The 27,791-nt window shown below is 45.8% G+C and overlaps 1 protein-coding gene across 1 annotated transcript; it reads left to right on the forward strand.

Moving 5' to 3' along the window:
* KLHDC10 (kelch domain containing 10) lies at nucleotides 1-27,320 on the forward strand. The gene is made up of 11 exons (XM_032780928.2): nucleotides 1-143; nucleotides 2,720-2,772; nucleotides 4,516-4,605; nucleotides 7,352-7,573; nucleotides 8,163-8,317; nucleotides 11,102-11,250; nucleotides 11,920-12,004; nucleotides 16,579-16,645; nucleotides 17,330-17,377; nucleotides 19,318-19,457; nucleotides 21,564-27,320. The coding sequence occupies exons 2-11, from the start codon at nucleotides 2,754-2,756 to the stop codon at nucleotides 21,771-21,773; spliced, it is 1,185 nt and encodes a 394-aa protein (XP_032636819.1). The 5' UTR covers nucleotides 1-143; nucleotides 2,720-2,753; the 3' UTR covers nucleotides 21,774-27,320.
* Nucleotides 27,321-27,791: the final 471 nt, after the last annotated feature.

Genomic DNA, 27,791 nt, shown 5'->3' on the forward strand with positions numbered 1-27,791 from the left:
TGGTAAATTGCCCAGACACCTGATAGCTACAGGGCAGTAAGATGCAAGTAGAGTGTCCATCTGTGAAGCTTGGGTAGTAACCTGCTGAGAAGCTCATCCCTCTGGCTGCTGGGAAGACTGTGTGTGTAGAGACTCCTATCAAGGTGCTGTTCCCTGGACCCTGCTCAGGGTCTCCATCTTCTGTATCTGGCTGCAGCTAGTTGTGACTTCTGCATCCCCAGCCAACACTTCTAGATTGGACAGAGCTTGCCAGAAAGAGCTTTATTCTTTTCCCACATCACAAGCCTCCCATCCTAGGTGTGGGGTTGGCAACATCATGCCTCTTTGGGGAGAAGGGGGTGTATCTTCTTCCCCTGCAGATAGCTCCAGCCACTTGCACCTCAGCTCTTCCCAACAGAGTGATGAAACTGATAAGAATCACATCAGTTTCATTTCTGTCCATGGGGTTCTGAATAGCAGCTGTGAAACTGACCAGGTTCTTGTCTGCTTCCTGCTGCTTCTTGGGACAGCTAAAGCACAGTAGCAATCTGGAGTTGTCTCTCCACAGATTTAGGAAGAAAGCACTGCATCAGTTCCCTCTGTGATAACTACCCAGGCACTAGGCTTAGTAATTCAGTTTCAGAACAACAAAACTTAAATTCTGTGGAAATTGATGGTTTAGGCCCCTTTCACTCACTAGGCAAAGTTTAATTTGATGAGTTGATTAATTATTGTTGTGTTTCAGTTAAGCTCTGCTTTAACAACTCAGCCCTGATAAAGGGACACTGAGGCACGTGGTCTCAGAAACTAGATTAAAGTGGCCTCTCTTTTGAAAATAAAAATCCTAATGGAAGAGTTAAGCAATATTAGGCAAACACCATATAGTACCTCTTCCTAAATCCTAAACTGGGGGGAGATTGTTAGCTTATGTGGCAATTACTACTTTATTGTATAAGTCTGGCCCGTGGCAGGATGCCAACGTTTCTTTTCCTTAGATAAAAAAGATGATAAAATGGAAGGCAAATTCCTGCGTCCAGGCAGAGCAGCAAGACAAGTTTAGTGAAGACCCTCTTACCATACATTTTTGTTGCCTGTATTCAGTGGCTGAGTTGCTTTCTTTGTGCCTTGCAGTTCAATTATATATGAAAGAAATTATAACGAGCGGTTGAAATATGGGTAGGAAAAAATCCAGTTGACTTTAGATTGCAGTCACGTCATGGAAAAGTGACTTGATTAGTCCTATCTTAGAACCCTTTTGAGGCATGGCCATGTGGCAGTGTTTCAGTATCAAGCTGTTTGCCTGGAATCTTCTCCCCTGAAAGTTCCTGCTGCCATGCTTGGTTTTATGTCAACCAAATTAGCTTTGGAGCCATAAACTGGGAAAGCAGAACTGACAATCTGCTCTGCTGTGTAGAACTTTGTACATTGAAGCCATTTTGTGTAAATGACTCCCCGCCCCAAGTGCATAACTTTTCAATCACTTCCTATTCTGATATTCATTGCATTGAAACTAGCAATATGCTTCATATACTCCTTGCATAATGCAGGTGACTGGGTGAAAATCAGAAACTTTATATCCAATGTCTTGTACTGGAGTTCTCATATTCAGGTGCGAATTGATCTAAGGTTAGCAGAAATGGTGTTTTATCAGAGGGGTATGAATCAGTTTATAACCCATTGTACTGTAATATCATACCATCTTTTCCCAGACTTCTGAGAGTAGAAAGGGGTAGTACAGTATGAAGGATTGGTTGCCTAAGGAGCCCAGGCGGGGAGCATTCTTCCCTCCGAAGCCTTTGGCTTCTCATATACTTGAAGCATACCTCTAAGCAAAGTAAGACGAGCTCTGGGTTCCCCAAGCACTACCTGTTTGCATAGAGTGGAAATCCTGTACTTTAGCTTCCAGACTACTGCTCTAAGAGGATTTGCTAAAAGGAGCAAAGGAGATAGTGGTGAAGTGGCTCTAGTCTAAGATTCAATTGTTGTCAGCTGATAGGGTGGTAGTTCTATTACTAGAGTACCCAGAGGAACCAGTCTGAATTGAGATCCCCATTGTGGTGGACTCCATTAGTGTAGTAAAAGGCAGTGCTCTGTCCTAAAGGGCTTTCTAACTCCTTCAAAAGACAAAGCAGACAGGTGGATTCTGCCCACAATGGTGAGGGATAATAGGAATGGGAATGCATTGGTACCCAGATTAGCAGTGTGTACCGCGGATAGGTGTCAGGGTGTTTTAAAGATGCCAATGAAAAGTTTAATGAGTAGCTGTATAGTCTGACATTGAACTGTCGGTTCTGAACTGGCAGGAACCTATTTGGATGGTAATGCTGGCTTCCGATGTCTTTTTTTTTTTTTTTTTTTTCTTTTCTGTTTATCTTGGCAAATAAATCACTCTCTGTTTTTAATCTCTTTGTGAGAGTGAGATCTTGGAATGACTCATACAGATGTGTGGATCCAATCCTGCTGTTGCTTATTTATGCAGAATTCCCATTAACTCCATTGGGCTCTGCGTATGCCTAACCAAGAATGGAATTTGGACTCCAATCTATTTGTATCTAAGCACTCCCTTGACTTCCTGGTTGATCTGTAGTTAATCTGGAGCTTTATTATGGGTTTTATCTTACTAACTTTAAAGGTGACCTGCAAAGAATGTTTGCTTTTTTTTGTGATTGCTTTATGATATTTCAAAGTTTGAGATATTTAAAAAAATTCTTTTCTGCTTGTCTTTTACATACAAATGCAGGTGGTTTATCTTCTTCTTTTCCCTGGAAGACTCTATGGACAAATGGAGAGATGGTAGGATTATGATATCAAAAATACCAGGGAAATGATATTTATTCAAGCTCTAAAATCAATTTAATTCAATGCCTGACAATCAGTTGACAGTTTTTTGTTCTTGAAAAGATTCCATGCCCTGAACCTTCCAGCTGAGGGCTGAGAACTCCCCTTCCAGTTCTTTGTCCTCTAAAGAAACTTCCAGCAAAAAAGTGAACAAGGAAGAGAAGATGCTTCTGACATTAAACAAATGAATCAAAAAACTCCTGTTAGACTGTGTTCATTATAAGGAAACCAGAAAGCATCCATGTTTCAGTTTGTTCCTTTGCAGATCACCTTCAAAGCATCAGATAATCTTAATTAAATAAATTAATGTAGATTTGAGGCCAATAGTCTTTTGGTTACTGACTTCACACATGTATCGGGTGACTCTTGTTTGGGCACTAACATTTGGTATAGTTTCTTCATTGGCTAATAACCTTATATTGAACAAGGACAGCAGTATTGTAGAGGAGGCTAGTCCTGGTAGGGAATTGTTTTTCATGGTGGTAATGGCCAAAATGCATCCTGTATGCAATCTTGAACTTACCACTGTCTCATGCAAAGCTCTTACTTTATTCACCACATGTTGGTGTGTGTTACTCAGCTTGCAAAGCGTTTCAGTTACTTTAAATGTTTTAAATGCTTTCTTTGCATTTCCAGAAGGGTGTCGGCAATGCAGACTAAAATATTAATAGTGAGGGGGAATTGAAAAGGGAAGTTGGTCACATTTGTTCTATTTTACTCAAGTTTGGGTCTCAATACCTGAAAGAGATCTGACAGATGGTTAAAATGGGAGCCATGTCCGTATCAACAGAATTTGAATGAATTTGGCTTGATGTTTATTTGACTTGGCTAGTATCTTCTGATGATAAGCGTGGACCAAACCCACTTTTTCTTTGAGCCATTCTGACCCCAGCACTGAGATCACGTTGCTAAACCTATGTTGACTAAACCAAACTTAACCAGTTGGCCTAGATGAGCGTCACACGTTAATCCTGTTGGCACTATAACATGGGATGTGTTAAAAATACATACCTGCGTCAAACCATTCCAGTGGCTTGCTGTAGAGATACAAATGGATCTTTTAACAAACTGTTACATCTTGTATTTAATTTCCATATTGCTGCCAAATTCATGAACACATTGGAAAGACAATTGGGGCTGGTGAACTTGTGTGTTCCAATAACTGTCGTCCATTTCTGGTGATTTCTCCCTGTAGGGAAGAGATTGATTAATGGAGATAACTGAAAAACATGATTCAGAATAGTATCATAGGGACCTCTCTCATCAGTGTAAAGCACACTTTAAAATACACGTGCCACAGATGGAGCTAGTGACAAGATTTTTCACCACTTCATTGGGTTTTATCCCCCATTTGCTGCTCATTGGCTGTGTGGTGACTGCTATGAAAAGCAGTTTGAGTCCTAGAAACAGCATAAAACAGCTGATGAGTTTTAGCCACAAGGTGGCAGCACTCCACTACTGATTACTGAATTTGATCAGAACACCTGTACACAATATTTGTATCTTAATCTGGCAGACTGGGAACCGGTTTAAGTACATCTGCTTCTTTTGGGTGATAAAACCTGTTAACCTTTCAGAACTGATAGTTTGCACCATCTTTAATGGTAATGCTTTATTTTTCTTGATGCTTAACTTGCTGCTGCTACTGTTATTGCTATGTGTATGTATCTGACTCATTGCTGGTAATTGTGGTAACAGGCTCTAAGAAGAAAATACGATTGGTCCTAATTAGACGCTTCCCTCGGTCTCATCCCATCCTAAAGGTCCGTAAGAGGTCTTTCAGAGCAGGTGGGTGGCACTTATCACAGATCGCTGTGTGGGTGATGGGAACCTCTTCTAAATTCTGCACTTTCCAAATGCTGCTTAAGGAGAGCTTGTGGTTTGGGTGTGTGTAAGCACAGGTGTTTAAAGGTGTGCTTGGTCCATAGCCGTATGTTGCTTGCTGATCTGACTTTCTAAAATGGGGAATTTTGTGAATTGCAACTTCAAAACAAGAGCACTTTTGTACTCTTGCTAAATCACCTTGTATGGACCATCTATCCTGTGCAGAAAACTGAGAATTGAAACACGCTAGGTGCAGGTCTCATGATGACTGGTACACGTGCCTTCAGGCCCCTGCTTCATTCAGCAAATGAGCAGTTATTCAGTGTTTCTCTTTACTCTCCATATTCAGTATCAGGCCCCTGGTCTTATTTACTGTACACCATCCAAAACCTGCACTGAATACAAAATTAGTCATTTCCTCTTGGGCATTTCTGTGATATTTGTCTTTCATAAGCACTAATGAAGTTATCTTCATGACACTCTTGTGAGATTACATGGTGGCATTCCCATTCTGCATGTGGGAAATGGAGAGATTTAAGGCCAAAATTGCAAAATTTCCTAGAAGCTGCTAGGAAAGTTCAGCCCATAGATGGAGCATCCTCAGTAAAAAATTTAGCTGCTAAACTCTTGACTCTCTGCACATGTGTGAACTGACGTTTTTTCAGTTTAACTTGGTCAGATTTGGGAAAATTCTCATTGGCATGGAAAAAGGCACATGCTTGACCCCAGGGCGACCCTCCTACCAAACGTCATCTCCCTGTGCCAAAAGCATGGAGGTGCTATAGCTTCTCAGCAATGGCTGGAAGAATTTTTTTTTTTTTTAAGGCCCAAACACTTCCCCTACTCTCTTTCTTGGAAACAGCTGAACTGTTCTAGCTGAAACTTACACATAGAAAAGCCAGAGGCAAACATCTGGCATGGGAAATTTCAACTCGAATGGCTAAAATTAAGTAAAGTTATCAGCTCCTGGCGTTGGTCATTTATAAAGGAAAGTGTCAGGCAATCTGAGCTGTAGGTGATGCTATCTTCACTGCCTATACTACTGTCAGCAAGCTGCAGCTTTACTCTTATATGGGTGTAATTCTTGTATGTTCAGCTCCAGAACATCTGACTGCTGGAATAAACTGGTCCACTGAGTTAGAAATGCAATTAAAAGTCCTTTCCCCGGGTAACAGCCCTTTGCCTATCCAGAATGATGTTGGAAGAGGGGCTTCTGGGGGGAGAGACTTTTGGCTGTTAGCTTTCCTAGAGAGGGGTGGCTCTGGACATATTTTAAAAGCAGCAGACAGTGATGCTTACCAATGGGCATTTCAGGAAAACAGTGGAGTTAGAGAAGCACAACTGGCTATTTTAGCCACATTGTCTGTGTCTCCAGGTCATGAAGAGGAAGCGTCCTGTCTGGTCATAGCTGCAAGACTGGACCTGATTCTCCGTGTGTATTGAACTAAAAGAAGCTGAGCATTATTTTCTGATCACTTGTCCGTGGGCAGTGACGATTTCAAGTGTCGCTCTCCAGTAAGAATGTAGCTGTCCCAGGTCCTAGCCTGTGATCTTTAATCTATCAGGAAGACGTAAAATTGCTGCTGATGTTTCTGCCACTGAGCTTATTCTGTTTGGCGCTATCCCTCCTCTCCCCCACATTTTAGCCCCTAATCTGAGAGGGATTCGTGTGTTGTCCTGTGCTCGGGTTCCCTTCTGTGTAAGTGTGGAGTGGTGCACAAGGGCAAAGGAGGAAGCACAGGAGAGTGAATCTGAACCCGCATTAATGACAGCTCTGCTCCATGGTGGCAAAGTTGTTACTGCCTAGTAGTAGGAATGAGGCCTACGCAGAGCATGCGGATCCAAATTTTATTTGGCACCAGCATGAACTTCAGTATGTGGGGTCGTCCTGGATTTGACCGGCAGCCTGCACTAGGGAATAAGCAGGCATGCAAAGGTCTTCCATCTAGGGAGGTACTGTCAATTGCCTACCCTCAAGTAGCCTGTTTTCTCTCTCAGGTTCACTACTGTGCTCCGGGCAGTATCATTAAGGCCTTTGTGTTGGTCTATCAGGAGATTGTTACTGTGCTGAAGTTTAATTAGCTACTGTTTAACTCAGTCCCGTGTCACACACAAGTGAGATCGCAGACACACGCAAGCGACAAGTGCCTGCCTGAAAGCTTGCAATTTAGACACAGGCCAGCAGGAGCTAACGATAAAGGGTAATGTAGGAATTAAGGAAGAAGTGAGACTAAATCATGGCGTGTTCACTGTTCTCTCTCAGCATTTTTAATATAAACCTTTGGGACAGTGTCTGGAATGAAACCTGAAAAAGAGAGTTCCGGGAAAGGATCTGAAAGATCATGGAGGATGTCCAGTGTATAATAGAGCATCTGAATAGGCAAGATCTGGTTGGAAGAATAGGGTAGTCTAGGATAAGGTGTAACATTCAGGCCCTTGGAGACAAGGTGTTGAGAGAAGACCTTTGCAGAGGGATGGATCTTCTCATAATGGAAATATCAACTCCTTAGCACGTGCATGCGCATAAAAAAATAATAAAAATTGCTGTTTAACTCTAGCTGTTCCAGTTGGAAGCTGAAATTTCATCCACTGCAGCATCCACCCAAAACGTGCAAACCTAGCTCCTTCCTTCCTTGGCTCCCCAAACCTTACTGACCCTGCTTTCTCCACTGTGTCTATGCTTAGTAAAAATAACTTCCTCCTGCTCCAGGTCACCGAGCCCCACCAGCGAGGAGCGGCCATCGTTGTGTAGCAGATAACGCTAACCTGTACGTGTTCGGAGGGTATAACCCGGACTACGATGAGTCTGGAGGGCCAGAGAATGAAGACTACCCTCTCTTCAGGGAACTTTGGCGATATAACTTTGCGACAGGTGCATGGCATCAAATGGGCACCGAGGGCTACATGCCTAGAGAACTAGCATCCATGTCACGTGAGTACGGGAATTCAGTTACCAGCTGTGAAATCTGTTCTAGCGGAATACCCTAGTGCTGTGCAGATCCAGCTGTGTAAAGACAACGTGGTATAATTAGAGCACAAGAGAGCTGTGCTCTGTTTTGACTCTCCCATGGACTTACTGTGTGTCTGTGGGCAGGTCACTATTACTGTCGCCCTCTTTCATCTCGCCCACCTGCTTCCCAAAGTGCCTGCCATAAATCTAAAATGAGGAGCGATTCTGGGTGCCCAACTTGAGACAACTTGACAGGGCCTGACTTTCTGAGGACTGGTGCCCAGCGCTTGCTGAAAATCAGCCCTCTCTTAAGGCATCCAAAAATTGACCTCCCAAATCACTAACTTACTTTAAAATTGTAGGCCTCTATCACCAAAGCCTCCTTACCTTTCTCCTGTGCCGCACTTCAAGATCTGCAGGTGACGAGCACTGAGTGCAGAGCATTCTGCCTTCCCTCAACACATGCCTGAAATGTTAGCTCTTCGTCCTCTCAACAGAGACAATAATAGTGCAGTCCCTTTCCGTTCTCCCAGCATGGGGTGTGACCCAAACCTGTGCTCCTCTTTCCTAGTTGTGTTACACGGGAACAATCTGTTGGTATTTGGCGGCACTGGGATCCCATTTGGGGAGAGCAATGGCAACGACGTCCACGTCTGCAACGTGAAGTACAAGCGATGGGCACTGCTCAGCTGCCGAGGGAAGAAACCCAATCGAATATATGGACAGGTACCAAGGGAAACCCAGGGTGCAAAAGGCAGCCCTTATTAAGTAGCCTTCTAGTGCCCCAAATGGATGGGATGCAACTCTGCCCCACTTCGCTTAGAAGATATGCATGTGCTAAGCTACCTGTTCATTGGATGTTCAGTGGTTCTTTGTCTAGTGCCTTCCCCCTCCCCTCTGCTTGTGGTCAAGACTGTTGTCCTTGGAAGGGTGTGTCTACACTTAGAACACTACAGCAGCACAATTTCAGCACATCAGGGTAGACGCTTACTATAACGACAGGAGGGGTTCTCCCGTTGCCATAGGGAATCCACCTCCCCAAGAGGAGATGATGTGAGGTGGACAGAAGAATTCTTTTGTCGACCTCGTTACCTACACCGGAGGTTAGGTTGGCATGGTTACGTCTCTCAGGTGTGAAAAATCCACCCCCTGAACTACAAAGCCATGCCAATGTAAGTTCCCAGTGCTGACCAGCCCTTACACTTTGTCAAAGATCAAAAGTGTAACAGAGGCTTGTCAGTGGTAGAACAATAGGAATCGATGCTTGGAAGTTTTTAAAAGAAGTTTTTAATGGGAGTGGATTGGCCAATGCAGTGTTAGTGCATCAAAGTCGACCAGTGGAAGGGAGCTTCTGTGGCTGGTTTTTGTCAGTTTCTGTGGTGTGGGAACTTCAGAAGATTTAATGCTCACAAACCACAATGTCAGATAGTAAAGTCTTTCTAAAACGCATCTAATATTCTTACTTTTGTACCACTCGTGATAAGTCTTGGGTTAAATAGGTTGTACTCATCTATAGCAGGCTATCCCCGTATGCACACACATAGCAGATGTCATCTCCGCTTGCATCTAGCTACTGTCCCCAAGTGAGGGATGTATAAAGCGTATTCACTGTCCCCAGCTCTGCCTGTGTGCCAGAGAAGTGTCCACATCTCTGTTACTGCCTAAGATCATTTGTGAGACCTCCTTCTTGACTGCACCTTTGCCCAATGCTGTAAATGGATGGACATTTAAAACACTCTGGAATTGTAAAGGCTGCCTCGTCTGCCATCTTGCATGTGTTGTTTGCCATGCAAAGGGTTTTCATCCTTGTCACTGATATGTGCTAATTGTATGTCTGTGATAAAACAATCACCATTCTGGTCGCTGGTCAGCCCAGTACAGATTCACAAGGTTAATTGTGGTTGGACTTAAACGTGCAAACAGCCCCTAGTGCACTGATCTGTCTCTCTTTTTTTTTTTAGTGCATTCAGAACGCAGCAGCTCTGAGCACCTTGCTTGCTATTCAGACTGTCGTTTTCCCTCTTTGAATCCTTCCACATAGTTCATTTTGCCTCTCATATCAAATTTAAGTTTCTCGATGTGACAGTGGGAATGTTCTGTAATATTTTTTCTGAAGCCGGCATGTGCTATGCGTTGCAGGGTTACCTGGGGGTAGAAAGGGTGGTTTGCTCTCTGCCGAGGCTCAGAGAGACAGGTTGGAATGGCTTCCAATGGAGTATCTGCACAGACTGGCAAATCAAGTCATCAGGATGTTGATACCTAGCAACCAATGACCTTAGATGGCCCATCTCTCTGCAGGAAACCAAGCAGTGTTTGCCCAGCTGCAGAGCAAGGACTGAGAAGGCACTAGGGGGTGGTTAAGGCTTGGCTGCTGAGGGCTTCTGGGGACACACACCTGAACTGGGACAGAGAGGTCAATTGGACTGTGCTGGAACTTGCTTTTCTCCGTGCTGCCCAATGACTTCCCTGTGCCATGTTCCCATCGACATAAACTCGTCTGTGTTACAGTGCCAGGTTAGTGGAGGAGTTGCTTTGCTCCCTATGATTGTACAAGCCTGCCTCAGCTGGACTCAGTAAACGGAGCTCCCGCTGTGCAGCAGGGCTGCTGACGGCCGCAATGTCCAGTCTAAGGAGGCGGGGAAGCTCTGGAGCAAGCGTGAGACCCTAAAGGTCTGGCACACTCAAGGGGTTCTGCCTAGAGACCGTTGGGGCCGGAGCGCCAATCTTGTGGATCTGTGATACCCTTCTTCCCCTTCATATTCCATCACTGCTCCCATTTCTTACCACCCTGTCAGGAATCCTGGCTCACGCTCCCCATCGCTCATCTTTGCCTTCTCCCATGCTACTCCATAGGCCCAGAACTCCTGTGTCCTCCACACGCCCCTCTGCTTCCAAATCCCCTTCAAACTGCCTCCTGCTATAAAGCCTGCATGTGATAACCTTTCCCTACAGTGCGCTTCAGGGTAGAACCAGTGCAGTAGGGGTTGCCTATTTAAAATGCAAGCACCTCCGGGTAGGGCTCAAACTGCTGCTGAGGGCCCAATCTGGAAGGCCTTAGCGCTGCTCTGAAATGAAAAGCCTTGTTCTAAACCAGCTTCTCTCCTTCTGTTTGTTGGGACTCTTCATGCAAGCGATGTCATTGGCCCCTGGTCTGCGTTGACTGACCAGTACTGAGCAAGTGACCTGCTGGCTTTATGGGCTTTGATGTGGCTCTTTCACCATGAAGGGGCACTCATTTCCCCACCTGCTTTTCTCCTAACCCCATTTTATGGGAAGTAGCTACCTGTCCACAGCTACAATGACTCCATTAAGCCCTGGTGAGCAGCTCCTGGCTGCCTCTTCCCCTCCTCTGCTGCATCCCTTCTGGAAATGTGCTTTTGGAGGTGATAAAGGGCCAGTTTTGTAACGTGTACGTGGGTCATGAAGAACAGGACATCTCACCTTCCTTCACTCACTAAACTAACACTTCACATCTAACAGGCCTGCCTTCTTTCTTTCCTTATCTTCCAGGCTATGGCTATCATTAACGGATCCCTGTATGTTTTTGGAGGAACAACTGGTTACATTTATAGCACAGATCTACATAAATTGGACCTTAACACTAGGGAATGGATACAACTGAAACCAAACAACATGCACTGTGACATGCCAGAGGAGAGGTGAGCTGTTGACGTTTTTACATTCCCTGCGAGCTTTCGTTTGGTCCAAGATGTGTATTTTGAAAGGAATTATGATAGACTTGATATGAAAAACGACTCTCGGCTCGAATGGCAAATGCATTATCTCAAGAGGGCTTTGACTAGGGAATACACTGTAACTTGTCTGAAGTGGGAAAAATTGAAAGAGCTAATGGACGCGTTTATTAGCAATAGTCGTGTGTGTCTGAAGACTTGCACTTCTGGTGAATGGATCAAGTGAAGAAAGTGGCAAACGCCTCAGTCTTGATACTAAAACTGGACTGCACAACACTAGAACAGTTGCAGGGTTCTGTGCTGGCTGGTTGGTGAACTGTGGGGGAGGGAAGGAGGCTGTATGTGACCCATCTCTTGTCTGATCCTGTAATGTGATGTCAGAGATCAGAAGATGATCAAGCTATTTTTATGCAGGACAGTTGCAAGAATACCTTACTTCTCTCAGGTTTGGGTTTGCTTCCTGGGTTGCTCGTGAAAGCACCCAAGTAGAACTCCTGCCACTGGAGACTGCTTTAGGACAACAGAGCTAGGCTGTATCAGCGTAAGCCACTCAAGCTAGTCATGTTTACAATAGCTTTCAGTTCTGGACAGCAAGGGAGTTATTAACTTCTTGTGATGCTGGCATTGCACTCTCAGGTACAGACATGAAATTGCACATGATGGTCAGAGGATTTATATCTTGGGAGGTGGAACTTCCTGGACTGCTTATTCCTTGGATAAGGTAAAGAGATCAAAATAAATAAATGAAAAGACCTAGGCATTGGGCAGTGGAGGGGTTGAGACAGAGCAGAGCAGTCAGCACACTCTTCATCCCCAGCATGCCATCCTAGTCTGACACTAGGAAAGGTGATAAGAATTGGGATTACCAGAAGAAGGGAGAAGAACCTGTTATAAATATACTCCTGGGGAAATTTGGCGCAACTATACACATGCAGAATTTCTGTCCTGTGCAGATTTCTTTGTTTCCCTGCGGAAAAATGACTTTCTGATGGGGAAGCAAAGGGAAGCCACAGGAGCAGTCACACACCCTTCCCCAGCAGCACAAGCGCATTGTTTCGGGCACCTGGAGCAGCCCACAGAGAGGAAAATCGCTGCTGGGGTTGTCCCGATGCTGGACATGGACCTCTGGGACAGCCCAGCACTTGTGCTGGGTCAGGGTCGGGTGCAGCCTCACTGCTGAGTCCATGGAACTGCAGGGTGATCTCCCACCTCTGTGCAGCTAGTCTCTTGTGCTCCCCACTGCCATGTTGGAGCCTCCACATTTATTTATTGACAGATAAAATTTGCAGAATTTTTCTTTCTTTTCTATGTGGCAAATTCCCTCAGGAGTATAAATGTTTGCGTAATTAAAATATTGAATTGTGAAGGAATGAGTTTACTACCAATTTGTTGTGGTGAATTCCAAATTAAGAAGTCATCTGGTAGATTCTCAACAACCGCAACAGTTTCCCAAAGTAACTTGTAGTTCTGTTGATAAGGATCAATTTCTTGACATGGTTAAAGGGAAAACGATGTTCTGCTAGAGCAACTTTCCAGATGTACTATATGTGCCAAACTAAGGAGGCATTGATTGGAAGCATTAAAGGGAATGGAATGATATTGGGAGTCAGGTGTGTGTCTGACTGACTGTCTGTCTCCTATACTCCTCCCCCGACTTGTGCACAATTTCTAATGGTAAATACTTTGTTTTCACATCTTCTTTTCGTGGAGGAAATAGGTTTTAGATGCCAAGACACTTAATGGGCAGGGAGAGGACTTTAAATGATGCTACATTTTCAAAAAACTTCATAAAAGCAGCTGAGAATCCTTTGGCACGTTATAGACTAACAGACGTTTAGGAGCATGAGCTTTCGTGGGTGAATACCCACTTCGTCAGATGCAGGTAGTGGAAATTTCCAGCGGCAGGTATATATATGCTAGCAAGCAAGCTAGAGATAACGAGGTTAGTTCAATCAGGGAGGATGGGGCCTGTTTCTAAGCAGCAAAGGGTAGAAAACCAAGGCGAGAGAAACTGGTATTCTAAAATAGGCAAGCCAGTTCTCTCGAGTGTTTGTTTAGTCCAGAGCTGATTGGTGTCAAATTTTGCGATGAACTGAAGCTCAGCAGTTTCTCTTTGAAGTCTTGGTCCTGAAGTTTTTTTGTTGCGGAGGACCCGTGCGGAGAAGTGATGGGGCATCCTTACCAGGTCTGCGTGGAGTGTAAGAGATATAGAGAGATGAATGTTCTCTACAGTATTTTTGGTGTGAGAGTATTGCCAGTGTGCACTGGTATGGTATTGATGTAGTAGTTCCAGATTTTTAGTCCTTGTTGTGCCGTATGTGTTACTTGTCCTCAATATTTTGGCCCTCCTCCCATGTAGCTATCGCAGAGAGGGCATTTGCTAGGTATAAGTGTGATTGGCGATATATACATTGGTGGATTCTTGGCTAGGTGTAAGGATAGAACCAGATGGGTGGGGTATGGGCTGAGCAGGAGTTAGGCTGTACGTGTGATAGGGCTGTTCTGGCTGGCCCTTGTCAGGATATATCGTAGGGCCAGTCACCATTCCTCAAGATCCTACGTGAACGGTAATATACTCAGTGAGGGCAACTGCACCATCTATAGCTCAGCCGAGCTCTGCGCTCCAACTTGGGCCCCCGGAGTGACCAACAATAGCATATCCTTCGTGTTAGAGCCCCAGGCCAGGTTATCTCTCTATCAAACGTACCTCAAGTATCCTACAAACCCGAAATCCTGGACGCTTCTGTTTCACCCATCATGCTTTCAGAGCACTTAGGCCACATGCATCACTAGTAGGACTGTCTTTATAGTGTGAGACTTGCTGTCTGAGCTACTTAGACACCATGAGTGCAACACCAGCGAACATACTCCGTATCGTCGGTGTACTAGACCCTGATTTCCTGAGTGGAACTACCATGCGATCTGAGTTCACATCCCATCGCCCGAAGTATCACACCACTAGTCTTCGCTCAGACCTCCTTGGAGGTAGGAGGGTCTCCTACCATAGAAGCATTGCTCAGCACAATCAGATGGACGCTTTACATAGCTGTCGTAGAGGAAGCCTACATCAGCTCATTCCTGATGAATCGCCACTAGGACAGATAGCTGGCTGGCTTGTTCTCGGATTTTTGCGCGTTGGTTCGATACTTCCGCACAAGACGTTCTTATCCAGGTGTTGATACTGGTAACAAGTCTCGGTCTCCAGACCAGATGCCTCGCATATTGGCACCCGCCTGGACTCCACCTACGCCCCTTTTTATGCTTAGCCTGGAACCCCCGCTTCCTCGCTCCTCCCCTCCCCGCCCCTTCTCTCCTACGCAAGAAAAAAGATCCATTCAATATGAAAAAAAAAAAAAAAATGAAAAAAAAAAAAAAAAAAAAAAAAAAAAAAAATAATAATATATTATAAAAAAATTGGTTTTACTATTACGAAAATTTATTTTTTATATTAAAACAATATTGCGTCAAGAGCGTATCGGTACATCTTCCCTATCCTGCCCAATGGGAGGAGACTCTGAAAAATTCCACACACATTTCAACAACTTCACACCCACATCAACCTCAGCCTGGACCAATCTACACGGGAGGTCCACTTTCTAGACACCACGTGCAATAAACTGATGGTCACATACCACCATATCGAAAACCTCTCACCTCTATGCCCTACCTTCATGCCTCTAGCTTCCATACCCGGGCACATCAACGTCCACTTGTCCACAGCCAAGCACTGAGGTACAACCGCATCTGCACTAACCCCTCAACAGGACAAAACCTACAAAATCTCCACCAAGCATTCTCAAAACTACAATACCACGAGGAAATTTAGGAAACAGAATCAACAGAGCCAGACGTGTACCCAGAAGCCTCCTACTGCAAGACAAACCCAGAAAGAACCAACAGGACTCCACTGGCCATCACATAAAGCCCCCAGCGGAAAACCCCTCCAACGCATCATCAGAACACACCATCTGGACAATGATCCACACTTTCACAGGTCTTGGGTGCAGGCCAATCCTCGCCACAGACAACCTGCAACCTGAAACGTATTCTCACCAGCAACTGCAACCGTACCAGTAACTCTAGCTCAGGAACCATCCATGCAACAAACCTCAATGCCACTTGCCCACATATCTACACCAGCGACACCCATCACAGAACAACCGAGATCAGCCACACCATCACTGGTTCATTCCTGCACGTCCACCAATGTAATATATGCCAGCAATGCCCTCTCTGCTATGTACATCGGCCAAACTGGACAGTCACGGAAAGGATAAATGGACACAAATCAGATATCAGGAAGGCAATATACAAAACCTGTAGGAGAACACTTTCAACCTCCCGCCACACTATAGCAGACCTTAAGGTGGCCATCCTGCAGCAAAAAAATTCAGGACCAGACTTCAAAGAGAAACTGCTGAGCTTCAGTTCATCTGCAAATTTGACACCATCAGCTCTGGACTAAACAAAGACTGTGAATGGCTTGCCAATTACAGAACCAGTTTTCCTCCTTGGTTTTCTACCTCTGCTGCTGAGTGCGCCCATCCCCCTTAATTGAACTAACCTCGTTATCTCTAGCTTGCTTTGCTAGCATATATATACCTGCCCCTGGAAATTTCCACTACCTGCGTCTGACGAAGTGGGTATTCACCCACGAAAGCTCACGCTCCTAAACGTCTGTTAGTCTATAACGTGCCAAAGGATTCTCTGCTGCTTTTACAGATCCAGACTAACACGGCTACCCCTCTGATAAAAAACTTCATATTTGTCACATTTCAACTGATTTGTCCTCATCTCCCTGTTCTTTGTGCTTCGTATCTTTCTTCCTAGATAAGTATATCTTGATGCAACTAACTATTGCTGGGAGTGGGGAGAAGGGGAAATTATGTTCTTAAACAAGAGAAATGTAGGACTGTGATATAGTCAAACTGGGTGTGTCTTTCCTTCAACCGTGGGACTTTTTTTTTTTTCTTCAGACTGTCAAACTTGTGTGTTGTGATGATGCTTTTCTGCCTAGATTTTATTGTGGGCACCTCTTTGTGTCAAAACCAGGGTAAAAGTTATTTATAGTGGCTGGCAAAGAGAAACCATTCTTGGCACTGCGTATGGCAGTTGAAGATAGTTTTTCCTGATGCTCTAATGTGTTGCGTACCCTCAATTCTTTCTGATGGCAATGGGACTGAAGGGTGCTCAGCACCAGACCAAGATTGGGTCTCGTGCCGGTAGCTGCCTCTCCCTATTAATTTTTCCTGACAGCACCATATGAGCTAATGTGTCACGTTTGTCCTTCTAAAGATCCATGCATACAATCTTGAAACAAACACCTGGGAGGAAATTGCAACGAGACCTCATGAGAAAATAGGTACGTTTTGGGACTGCAGACTTCTTACTCCTTTAGCTAAATGGGATGGCGGGGAGATTGCCTCCTAGGAGCAGATGACACTCAGAAGTTCAAAGCCTTTTGTAATGCTGCCATGTACGAACAGGTCTGCTGTACCTAACTCCACTCACTTCATTACTCCAGCAGCTGGAACGAAGCGTTCTGAAGTCTTTTTAGCAATTTTAACCTTGTCGTAAATTGGTAGAGTTGTAAGGTCAACCCCTCCCTGGAGCCAGAGCCAGACTGGCTTGTCGTTTTCCCTGCTTTTCCCAGAAAAGTCTCCTGGCCCATTTAGCAGTAGGGATGATCCCAGCTTACAGATCCCTGACTCCTGTCATTTTATACCAATCCAGAGATCACAGCTGGAGGTGGGGGGCTGTGAGATCTTCTCCTCTGCCCCTGGAAAGTGGATTAGACTCACATTAACCATGTTGGCCCTTGTGGGGGAGGGAGAGTAGCTATTGCTGAAACCTGAAAAGTGGAGAATTTGGAAATCATGAAAGTGGCAGCCATGTGGTGGGCATTTTAAAAGAAGGGGGGGAAACTGATGTTTTTTCTTCTCCCCCAAGTGAAGGAACTGGCTTATATCTGTATGACCCAGCGCTGAGCTGTTCCATGGCATTTAGATTTCTCAGTTTGGTATTCATGACCATGCTCTTTTTGCAGGTTTCCCAGCAGCCAGAAGATGCCACAGTTGTGTACAAATAAAAAATGGTAAGAAGAGCAATTGATCTGTTTCAATGCCTCATGTACACTTAAAGAGAACTTGCCCCAGCAGTGGTAAGAAATGAGATGGCCTGGTCTCTGTAATATGGGAAATGCTGTCTCAGATCCTACAGGAGACCCAAAGAAAAGCAACATTCAGATGTGTGTGTGTGTGTAATAAAGCACCCAGTCCAGCAAGGTACTTAGCATCTTCTGTGGGGTTGAGGACACAGCACGTCATGGGATCAGCACCAGAGACTACAGATTATCAAAAACCTTAATTTTCAATGGCAGTGAAGTGCAAGCAGCAGGAGGTGATGCTACACATAGTAACTAAACTCTCTTGTGAACATCTTGTGCTCAGTGAAGCCAGTTGGATGCAGCTTAAGGAGTGTCTCTTACTACTTCCGGTCATTTAATTTCTGGAATATAACATACTTAATATATTAGGAATATGATTCTGAGGAGTCCAGAGCTATAGCGCAGCATATAAACTACCATCTTAGGCCTGGTCCACACTGGGTTTGGGGTGGGGGGGTCGATCTAAGTTACACAACTTCGGCTACATAAATAATGTAGCTGAAGTCCACGTACTTAGATCGACTTACATGGCGTCCTCATTGCGGTGAGTCGATTACTGCCGCTTCCCTGTCAACTCTGCTTGCACCTATCCTGGAGTACAGGAGTCGACGGGAGAGCGCTTGGGGATCAATTTATCGTGTCTAGACTAGACACGATAAATCAACCCCCACTGGATCTGGCAGATAGTGTAGACCTATCCTTAGGTGGTGATTCATCTTTGAATGTATTACAGCCTTGATATAGAGCAACATGTACGGTAGCCTTGAATATATACAGCACTTAATAACATAGCCGATAACATGATCCACGCTTACAAATGAGACTCCTTCCTCCCATCTGTCATTAACCTCTCTGACCCAAGAAAAGAGCCAGAGTCAGAACTTTGAAATGGAATCCTGTAGCAATAGAATCATTTTGGGGTGTATCAGGCACAGGGGCCTTTTCATGATGGCCTATAAAGCTGTGTGCGGTGTACGGATTAGATTAACAGACAGTAGCAGAGTTGAACCTGGAACTGCTCATGCGGTAACAAAAAAGAGGCCATTTTATAAGCTTGCAAAGAAAACCCATTGAGCTTTCTTGGCCTGTGGTGGTGGACGTTTCTGCTCTTTTCTCCCCACCCCCTCCAGGTGATCTCACTACAAATCTTACTTAGCTCCAGTACAGAGTTTGCAAGGTAGCCTTGGCGGGGGAGGAGGGCAAGCATAGGAGATCCATATGTACTTGTTTCATAATGAGCGTTGGCCTACAGCCTTGTGAATTGCCTCTGACAACGTTTAGATCCTCTCTGTAGCCCCAGCAGTCCACGTAACACTTCTGCACTCCTAGTTCAGCAGCCACGCAAGCTGTGAAAGTAATAACTCATGCAACTTCTGAGGAAATTAAAGTTAAAATAGTGACCCTTGACTTCCAAATCTTTCAACTGAGGCTTACATGTTAAAAGAAATGGGAGCCTAATCAAACCACACAATTAACCTAGTCTCAGATTGATTTTAAAACTTTTTTAAAGCAGCAACCCTTGAGCATGGGTGCTAACCTCACTTCGCAGGCAGCGGCAATTCTATCTTGTACCTCACCACGTAAGCAACTACTGTAATTGCCGTCTGGCTGTTGGGGGCACACGTGGGCTGGGAGGTGGTATGTGGATAAGTGAATGGGAGGGGAGGTGTCCACGTGATCTGTTACCTCTGGTCTCTTTCGTGATTGTTCTGAGAAGCTCTTTATTGCTCACATTGATTGTAAAGTGGTCGTTCTTTCTGGAGAATCAGTTACTGTGTGTACTGTAACTCTTAAATGGATTGGCCATGGCCGATCACCATGCTAGATTGGTCTCTAAGCATTGTGCGGTGGCTGTCCCTTTTCTATAGATGTGTTTGTCTGTGGGGGATATAACGGAGAAGTGATATTGGGAGACGTCTGGAAGCTGAATCTTCAAACTTTCCAGTGGGTGAAACTCCCAGCTGTCATGCCTGAACCAGTTTATTTTCACTGTGCTGCTGTCACACCAGTAAGTGGCTGTAGTCTCTCTCACCCCTGTGTGCCTTGTTAGATGTAGCTTAATTCATGCACTTACTTATTTGGACACTTGTGTGGGTCTGGAATATAGATTCCAAGGCCAGAAGGGGCCATCGTGATCATCTCGTCTGACTTCCTGTATAACGCAGGCCAGAGAACTTTCCCGATAAAATTCCTAGAGCAGAGCTTTTAGAAAAATACCCAGTTTTGATTTTAAAATAGCCGGTGATGGAGAATCCACCACTGCCCCTGGTAACTTGTTCCAGTAGTTAGTTAGCCTCACTGTTAAAAACGTATACCTTTATTTCCTTCATCTTCCAGCTATTGGCTCATGTTATGCCTTTCTCCGCTGGACTGAAGAGCCCACTATCAAATATGTGTTTCCCATGTAGGTACTTCTAGATTGCAATCAAGTCAGTCCGCAGCCAGGATTCTAGCTTTACAATGTATGGCATGGAGCCATTGGCATCAGTAAAGAGGAACATCTTCAGTGGACTTAAACAAAATCCAGCATACAGGAGAGAGTAAGGCCAGAGATAAGTTCCTGCCTTTTGAACAGGAATTCCCTGCCATTCTGACTGTATACCCAGTGTGGTGGTCTCTGGCTGCCATGGCACACAGCATGCAGTGCTTCCAGAAAGCAGCGATGCTGTTCTAGTCTTCAGACTGCGTTAGCCCAAAGTAATGATTCGTCTCTGAACATCAGTCGCCTAGTCTATAAAAGCCAACCCACTGCTGTGGGCTTGCCCCACTGAGGGATTGCAGGGAGTTGAAGGTGAGCAGGTGTCTTGAGGGGACATTCACGGCATTAAGTGGGCAAGCATCAGAACGCAACCTCCAAACTTGTTGGGCAATCCAGGAATTAGAAATCCTGCATCAGCTGTAGGAGCCGTTCCTAACTAGCTATTGCATAAGGATGATTTGGTATCCTTTACATGACTCACTGTGACCAGGGATTTGGAGCAATCAGATTTTTGAATTGCTCTGGTCCAGCTTCGGGCAGAAACCTACTGGTCCGCACTCCAGCTCCGGGCTCCGCTCCAAAGCCCTGACTGACACAGTCTTAAGGGGACACTCTTGGGACTTCTGGTGATATTAGTACACGTTATTGTATTTGTAGGGTTCTATACAGCAGTGGTCCCCAACCTTTTTCCTCTGGCGGGCGCCAGATGAAGGATCATGGCAGCGGTCAAGCATCCACTGAAATTCGGTGGCATTTCGGCAGTGACGCCTCTGGATGATGTCGCTTGCGGCCAACAAGCGGCATCATCTAGAGTGGCATTTTGGCGGATGCTTGCCTGCCAGCCAGGACATGGGTGCATTTAGATGCCCCCGTGGGCGCCATGGTGCCTGCGGGCACCACGTTGGGGACCCTTGCTCTACAGGTTTTACCTTTCTAGCTTTCACCAATAGAGGTTGGTCCAATAAAAGATAGTACCTCACCCACCTTGTCTCTCTAAGCTTTACCTTTGTCCTAGTCATTCATCCCTTAGACATAAATCTGAGTGACTTTAATGGGACATCTGGGAATAATGGTTGCAGGAATAGGCTCCCCCATACCTCATCTAACAAGCTGTCTCTTCTAATGGCCCTCAAAATTACATTGTTTTTCTAGATCAGCAACATTGGTGTCCATCCCATCCCTGGAATAGGGTATAAGTTGTGCTCCCTCTGCTGGCTCATCAGTAGCACAGCACATTATAACGTCCCTTGAAATCAGAATGACTTCTTGGTTCTAAAGATCAAATAGAAATGTAGGGCTGGAGCAGCCCACAAGAGGTCAGCTAGTCCATCTTCTCAACTGAGGCAGGACCATCTCTGACAGGTGTTTGTCCAACCTGTTCTTAAAAACCTCCAGTGATGGGGATCCCACAACCTCCAGTGCTTAACTAACCTGATAGTTGACAAGTTTTTTCCTAAATCTCCCTTGCTGCAGAATAAGCCCATTGCTGCTTGTCCAAATGCTTGGTTCTCTCCAGGTGTGGATGGCAGGCTGCTTCTGAGAAGCGCACGAGCTTCAGAAGTGTAGCCCCACATGTGGTGAGCTTAGATCTGTGTGTGAACATGAATAACTTCCCTCTTGTCCTGTTTCCACCAGGCTGGCTGCATGTACGTCCACGGAGGAGTGGTCAACATCCACGAAAACAAACGGACTGGCTCCTTATTTAAGATGTGGCTAGTAGTCCCCACCCTCCTGGAACTGTCATGGGAGAAGCTGTTGGGATTCTTCCCTCATCTAGCAACTCTTTCCAGATCGCAGCTTTTGCACCTTGGCCTCACACAGGGACTCATTGAGCGATTGAAATGAGAGCGCTTCGCCGTTCTCACTCTGCCCTGGAAACACTAAAGAGACCTCTCCCCCAACCCTTTATGGATGCCGCTGCTAAGGAGACGGGAGGACCCTGCTCTCAGCGCCTTACTCAGCAAATACATCGGATGCCTTTCTGTGACTGTTGATCTGGCGTTTATGGAAATCAGCTTTTTATTTATGGATCTCTCTAAGTACATCAGGAACGAAGATGCTGTTCAGAACTCGTTCAGAACATACAGCCACTAGCCTGCTGTTAGCACATGCTTGCAGCCTAATAAATGCAGGGAAGGGGCTTAGAAATTGTGACAGCTCCTGCTTACACATGATGTTTAACTTATTGTTTCTAAAGATGCATTTAACTGAGTAGGAACCGCTAACGGCAGCAATTCAACCACATGCTGAATGAACAGTCCAATTCCCATTTGCCCACGGCAGCATCCGTCCTCTGAATGCCCAGACTGGCTCTGCCGCTGTATAGCATTCACTGCCTGAAGACTTGCATGTGATCATTGTCTTTGCGTTCTGGGAGATGGCTGGCTCATGGGAGCAGCAAACGAAGACGGCCTGCACAGTTTAAAATTTCGGTACAGGGTGTAGTGGTTTTAAGCAACAGTGTAATTGTTCCTCACCTTTTCATATTGAAACATCTGCCTGGAAGGGTGGTGAAAAATCACCGCTTACAGACTACTGTGTAGTTTTCTCTAAACAGGTGGTGGGAAGGGGCAGTGTGTCCTGCTGAATCTTCCCACGCTGCACTCTGAAAAAGCTAACTGAGGAAACTTACTATATCGATTTTAAAGCTGTCTTTACCCTTAAGTATGTTATGTCCTCTGTATTCAGGGGCTAGTCCATCTGTGCCAACTCAACATTCGTTACCCAAGCATAACTTGGTAGCCTGTTTTTGTTCTCTCCGGCATTGGAATTTTCTCTGAGCTGCCTGTCCAATGCTTTGCTTTATTCCTTTTGTGGGGGGCTTTTTTTTTTTTAAACTTCTGTGGACAGTTGCTTCCGGGGAGCTGCAAAATGAACAGCTCATTTTTTCCACAATGTTGTTTTAAAAACGTAGGGGAGGAATAGCTTGTCTCTCTTGTGTTGCTGTGAATGCAGTTCGCCCTTCTGCAAAAGCGGGAAAGGAAGAAAGGTCGATTTCCTGGGCATCTTTCTCTTAGTGCTCCATGTCACTGTGAACCCAGCTCCAGAGCATGTACCTAACTGGCCATCAAACTGGGAGCAGCTGAACTAGGCTGAGGCATTGGGTTTGAACATAACAATTGTATTTCTAAGACCATTTTTGTTAAGTGCCTTTTTTAGTAGTTTTTCCAAATGACTGTCCCCCTCCAATGTCTAAAGCCAATTTTAGAGGTTCTGCTTTTCTTTTAAGAGGCTGTGGTAGTTTAAATAAATCACAGTAACAAACCCCACAGGATGAATCTGAAGGCTGACGAGTCCCTCCAGCTACTTTGTTCTCCCAGCTCTGCTGCTTAGTAACTACCTAATATCTGTTGTGTTGTAAGGAGCCCCAAGTTTCCTTTGCAGATTCCCCTGCCCCGTCATTTTGCATCAGTGTTTTACCATAATTTAGCTTCTTCCTTTCATGGGCTCAGCGAAATAAGGGATGTGGTAGCTTTTCAAATGTAAACATCTTTCAGTGCCTTGTAATTCACACCCTGTGTGTTTGCTCTGTGCTTTCAATGCTGTTAACTGTGCTGTCTCAGCCCCCTTCAGTTTAGTTTAGCAGGATTCTGTCAGCTGCAAGGAGAAGCTAGATGTCTTCTGAGCCTGCAGGATGGCTGATAATATCAGAGACCTGCTTAAGACCCCCTATGTGGTTTCTCCTTATACCCAGGTGGGACGCTGCTAGCGTCACTTGATCGCCAGCATATTGGCCTCACACTCTCCCAGGTTCGTTGGGTAGTCTCATCAGTCTTCAGAGGAGGATCCCCATGGGCAGAACGTGTTCGTCCAGGGCATGCAACAGCATTTCACTTCACTTTCTGTCCTGTCTCTGGGTACTAGTCTGAGCGACAGCAGATGACACTTCCACCCACTGGCATTGCTGCATGCTGCTGTCTGAACGGAGAGCTCCCAATGGAGCTGGATGTCGGGGAACAGTAGCCAGATAAGCTCATCGGTATCTAGCTGTACAGGTTCTATGGGGCAGGTGGCTGTTTTGTAGTAATGTTGCCTCAGATGTCGAGCTAGTGAGCCCTCAGTTCCTGAGTTCCCCGTCTCTTTTCAGTGTGTGAGAGCTCACTAAGACGTTCTCCTAACCCCACTTCCAGAAAGTTCTCTGGAGGCCTGACTCAATGCTTCCATCCACCTGAGACTTTCCCTTTGGCCTTATCTGGTGGCTCCCGTCTTCTCTTGCAAAGATCTCACGTCTGCACCAAGTCTTGGGGTCTCCCATTTGACCAAGAGCATCGTGTTCGAGTGGCTATGTAGCACAAGGGCTGGCTCTTTCTTCTCGAGTCCCCGGTGCTGCTTCGCCTGAGTGCTCTTCCATTCCTCCAGCAATTCCGAAGGCAGCGTGAAGAGGGATGTAGTGGATCTATATACACGCATACTCCTGCTCTAGATGCTCTTGTCAGCTGCCTTGTGGGCTCTGCTTTACGTTGGCCTTCCTAAGAATGTTTGTGATGTGCCTTGCTGATGCCATTCCTGACTTAAAACGGCACTGGCAGCAACACAAATCTACCCCTGCCTTTTGCAGTCTTTGTAATCGACTTTCACTACTGCAGATTCTTACTTTTACTGCAGATCTCTAAGTGCAATATGGTCAATGCGACCAGATGGTGCGTGGTATGTAGCGTTTTGGTGAAGCTAGAACGTAGGTCCCTACTGCACCTTGAAACTTCGGGTCATGTTCACTTACCTCTTCTACACTAGCTCCTGGGGCTACAGCTGAGGATCCTCCTCTCCCAGTGACTTCTGTGGGAGTTGGATCATGTGAAGAACATCAAGGATTGAGCCCATTTCATCCTCTCCATCGCAGACTGATAGTCTGATCTGTTAATGCTTTGATGGTCTCCTTGCATCTCCTTCCGCTTTCTCAAAATAAAGTGAAGCAACAGCGATTCTCCACTTGAGAAGAGTAGTCTCCTCTGAGTTGCTGAAATCGGAGAGCTGTATCCTTTATTAGCACTGTACTTTCCGGTGAACTCTGAAATGTGAATAGAAATACCCAGTATTGCTGGGTGGGTTTCCAAATATAAAAATAGTGCTGGTATGTGAAGGGATGGGGTTAAGACGAGCCATTTAATCTGCCGAATAAGAGGACTTGAAATACTGCAAAACTGGCTGCATACTGCAGAGAAACATTTTTTCTGCATAGTACAATAAGTGTGGTTGAAACACTGTTTTATATCAAATGTTTTCAGCTACATTTTCCTCTCCCTCCTATTGCTGTTAACTTCCTTTGCTTGGTCCTGCTGATTTGTCAGGAGAAAACCTCCTTTCCCTGCTCCTGTAACAACAGAACAGGATCTCTTCCCAGATTCCAAGCCTCATTTGCAGCCCTGATGGGTGAGACGTTTGGAGCAGTTTTGTGTATTGTCTTAAGCGTTTAAAAGCAAACAGCAAAGCAAAGCTTTACCAACCAACCGAGACTGTAAAGGGTGCCTGCGCAGGCTTAACTAGAGGTCTTGTGTTTTATAATCACAGGTCAGTAGTTCTTGCCTGGCATTTCCACTGTCCAGGGTTTGGTTCCCCTGTGGTAACTGACAGGTTCGCTGTGCTGCCTGAAACAGGTGACCCTGTTCTGGGACAAACACAGACTCTTGACGACTGTTTTGCGTTTTTCGATTGTGCCTCTTTAAAGACTCGCAGGTACCCTGTGAGCTCCTGCTTGTTTTCAGCCTTTCTGGTTTATCTGGAGGATTTGAGTAATAAAAGCTGTCATTGTCTCTAAGCAATATGAACTTTGTCACATTAGAAAACAGCCTGGTACCAAACCCTTTGAACAGCTGGAGCAGGGCCTGTTGCAGGGGAGTTCTACGGAGCCTGATAAAGGGTTAGTGGCATTGTACAAGGGGAGGATACGTTCCTGCCACAGCTCCGTAAAGAACAAGTTCCAAGCACTGCTCTTACTTTTCCTTCCCAGGGAGGTGGGCGAGTTTCCCAGTTTGTTTTGTTTCAGGAGGTCAGTACTGCTGCTAGGCCAGCTGAGGCAGATACACTGGCTAATTCAGTCGGTTGGTGCTGTTTCTACATGTTAGGGGCGAATAACCCCGTAACCCCTGGGCTTTGCCATTGCTTAAAGAAACAGGGTTGCAAGTGTTGCAGCCTATTCCTCCCCCGCCCCAAGTGATGCAGAGTTCCCCTAGCTAATGGCTTGAGTGGGCATTGGGGCTCAGCACCTCTGAAGTGTAAAACAGGTCCAGGGTTGAAGTCCTTACTTGGCTTTTCCTCCAGGAAAAAGCCATGAGTAATGATCGCAGGGTTCGGTCTCCTGTGTAACTAAAATAACCCAAGTCCTAATTCTAGAGTGACCGTATGCCAAAGACTTTCTCAGAGCCCTGCTGTGAGCCTATGTTACAGCTCCTCTGAAGGGAGGTCTCCTGAAGACATAACGAGAGATGCCGTCATGTCAATATCTCTTTAGATTCCAAGTGTGCAGCTTCAAATTCTGTAGGTGGTTCCCTTGGTGCAGTTACCGCCCTGCTCGAAGCAGGCTCTGCCTCTACTCGCATCTCTAGGCAGAAACAGTCGAGTAACAGAGCACTGGAGAGCGCTGGGCCAACGTGTTCAGCTGTGAGGGGATTGCTACACAAAACCAAGCGCTCGTCTTTCCTGTGTCCGATATTCCAAGCTTAGAACAACGCAGGAGTCGTGCTCCTCCCCCCGTTTACAACGTGTGCTGGCCGTAGAGCTGTTGCTGTGAAATGTTCTCATCACACAACACTAACTCAATTGCATGCTCCCTCTCTGTGGCTCATCTCCATTTATTGCCACTTTAACATGGGGACTGAGCCTCGTGGGTGAGGAGGGAACTGTCGCTGTGATTTTTTTATTTGTATCAGATCTGATGCTTTTTAATCCTCCACTTCATCCCCCCCCCCCCCCCCGATCAAAAGCCATCGGCAGCCAGTTCTAAACACTAGGAGACCCAAGGGCAATGTTCTCGTGCTATTCGGGATGGGTGCAGAGTCCAGTGTGAAGTTCCTGAATGAACGGGGGGAAAAGTCTGCTGTGTAAACGCAGTTTCTTTATTTGGTGTTGAGGAATGAACCAGTGCCATCTTTCCAGCAGTGGCCGGGGGTGGGGAGCGTTTGGCCAGCCTCTCTGTTTGCCTGACATTGTCGGTGCACCCCAATCCTGTTTCGTGTGGGAGTCTGCTATGCATGCAGTAATTGGTGGTCACCCCTTCTTTCCCCGTGCCAACATCCTGTGGGGTGAAGCTGTGCTGGGTTGGCAGGAGGGCGAAGGGCTGACCAAGAGATGTACTTGCCTGTATTTATGGACCTTGTCAGTGTTTTGCTGTTGTGTTTTTTTTTTTGTTTTTTTTTTTTAAAAAGATCCAATAAAAAAAACCCTCTGTCCAAATCACATAGTTTGTCCCTTAGCCTCTCCTTTTCCTCTGGTGTTTGCCATTTGTGTTGGCTCAGTTTCTACCCTGGCCAAGGGTGCAGCGTTCAGCTCAGTCACTTCACAGCAATGGACCTGGCGTTGCTGTCTTGAGGGAGACAGTAGATTCTTACTGAGGGACTTTACATGTCATATAGCACTTTCTATCCAAGGCTCTAAGCACACAGCTCGTAAGAGTAGGGCTAAAGCAGTGGCCCCCAACCTTTTCCTCTGGCAGGCGCCAGAGGAAGGACCACTGAGGTGATGGAGCACCTGCTGAAATTTGGCGGTGACGCCTCTCGATGATGCAGCTTGCTGTCGACAAGTGATGTCATCCAGAGGCGTCCCCACTGAAATGCTGCTGAAATTCGGCAGCATTTCGGCGGGTGCTCTCCCGGGGGCCAGGACACAGGCGCATTATGATGCCCCCACGGGCCCCACGTTGGGGACCCC

Source organism: Chelonoidis abingdonii, chromosome 1 (genome assembly GCF_003597395.2).
Source record: "Chelonoidis abingdonii isolate Lonesome George chromosome 1, CheloAbing_2.0, whole genome shotgun sequence".
NCBI classification, from domain to species: Eukaryota; Metazoa; Chordata; order Testudines; family Testudinidae; genus Chelonoidis; species Chelonoidis abingdonii.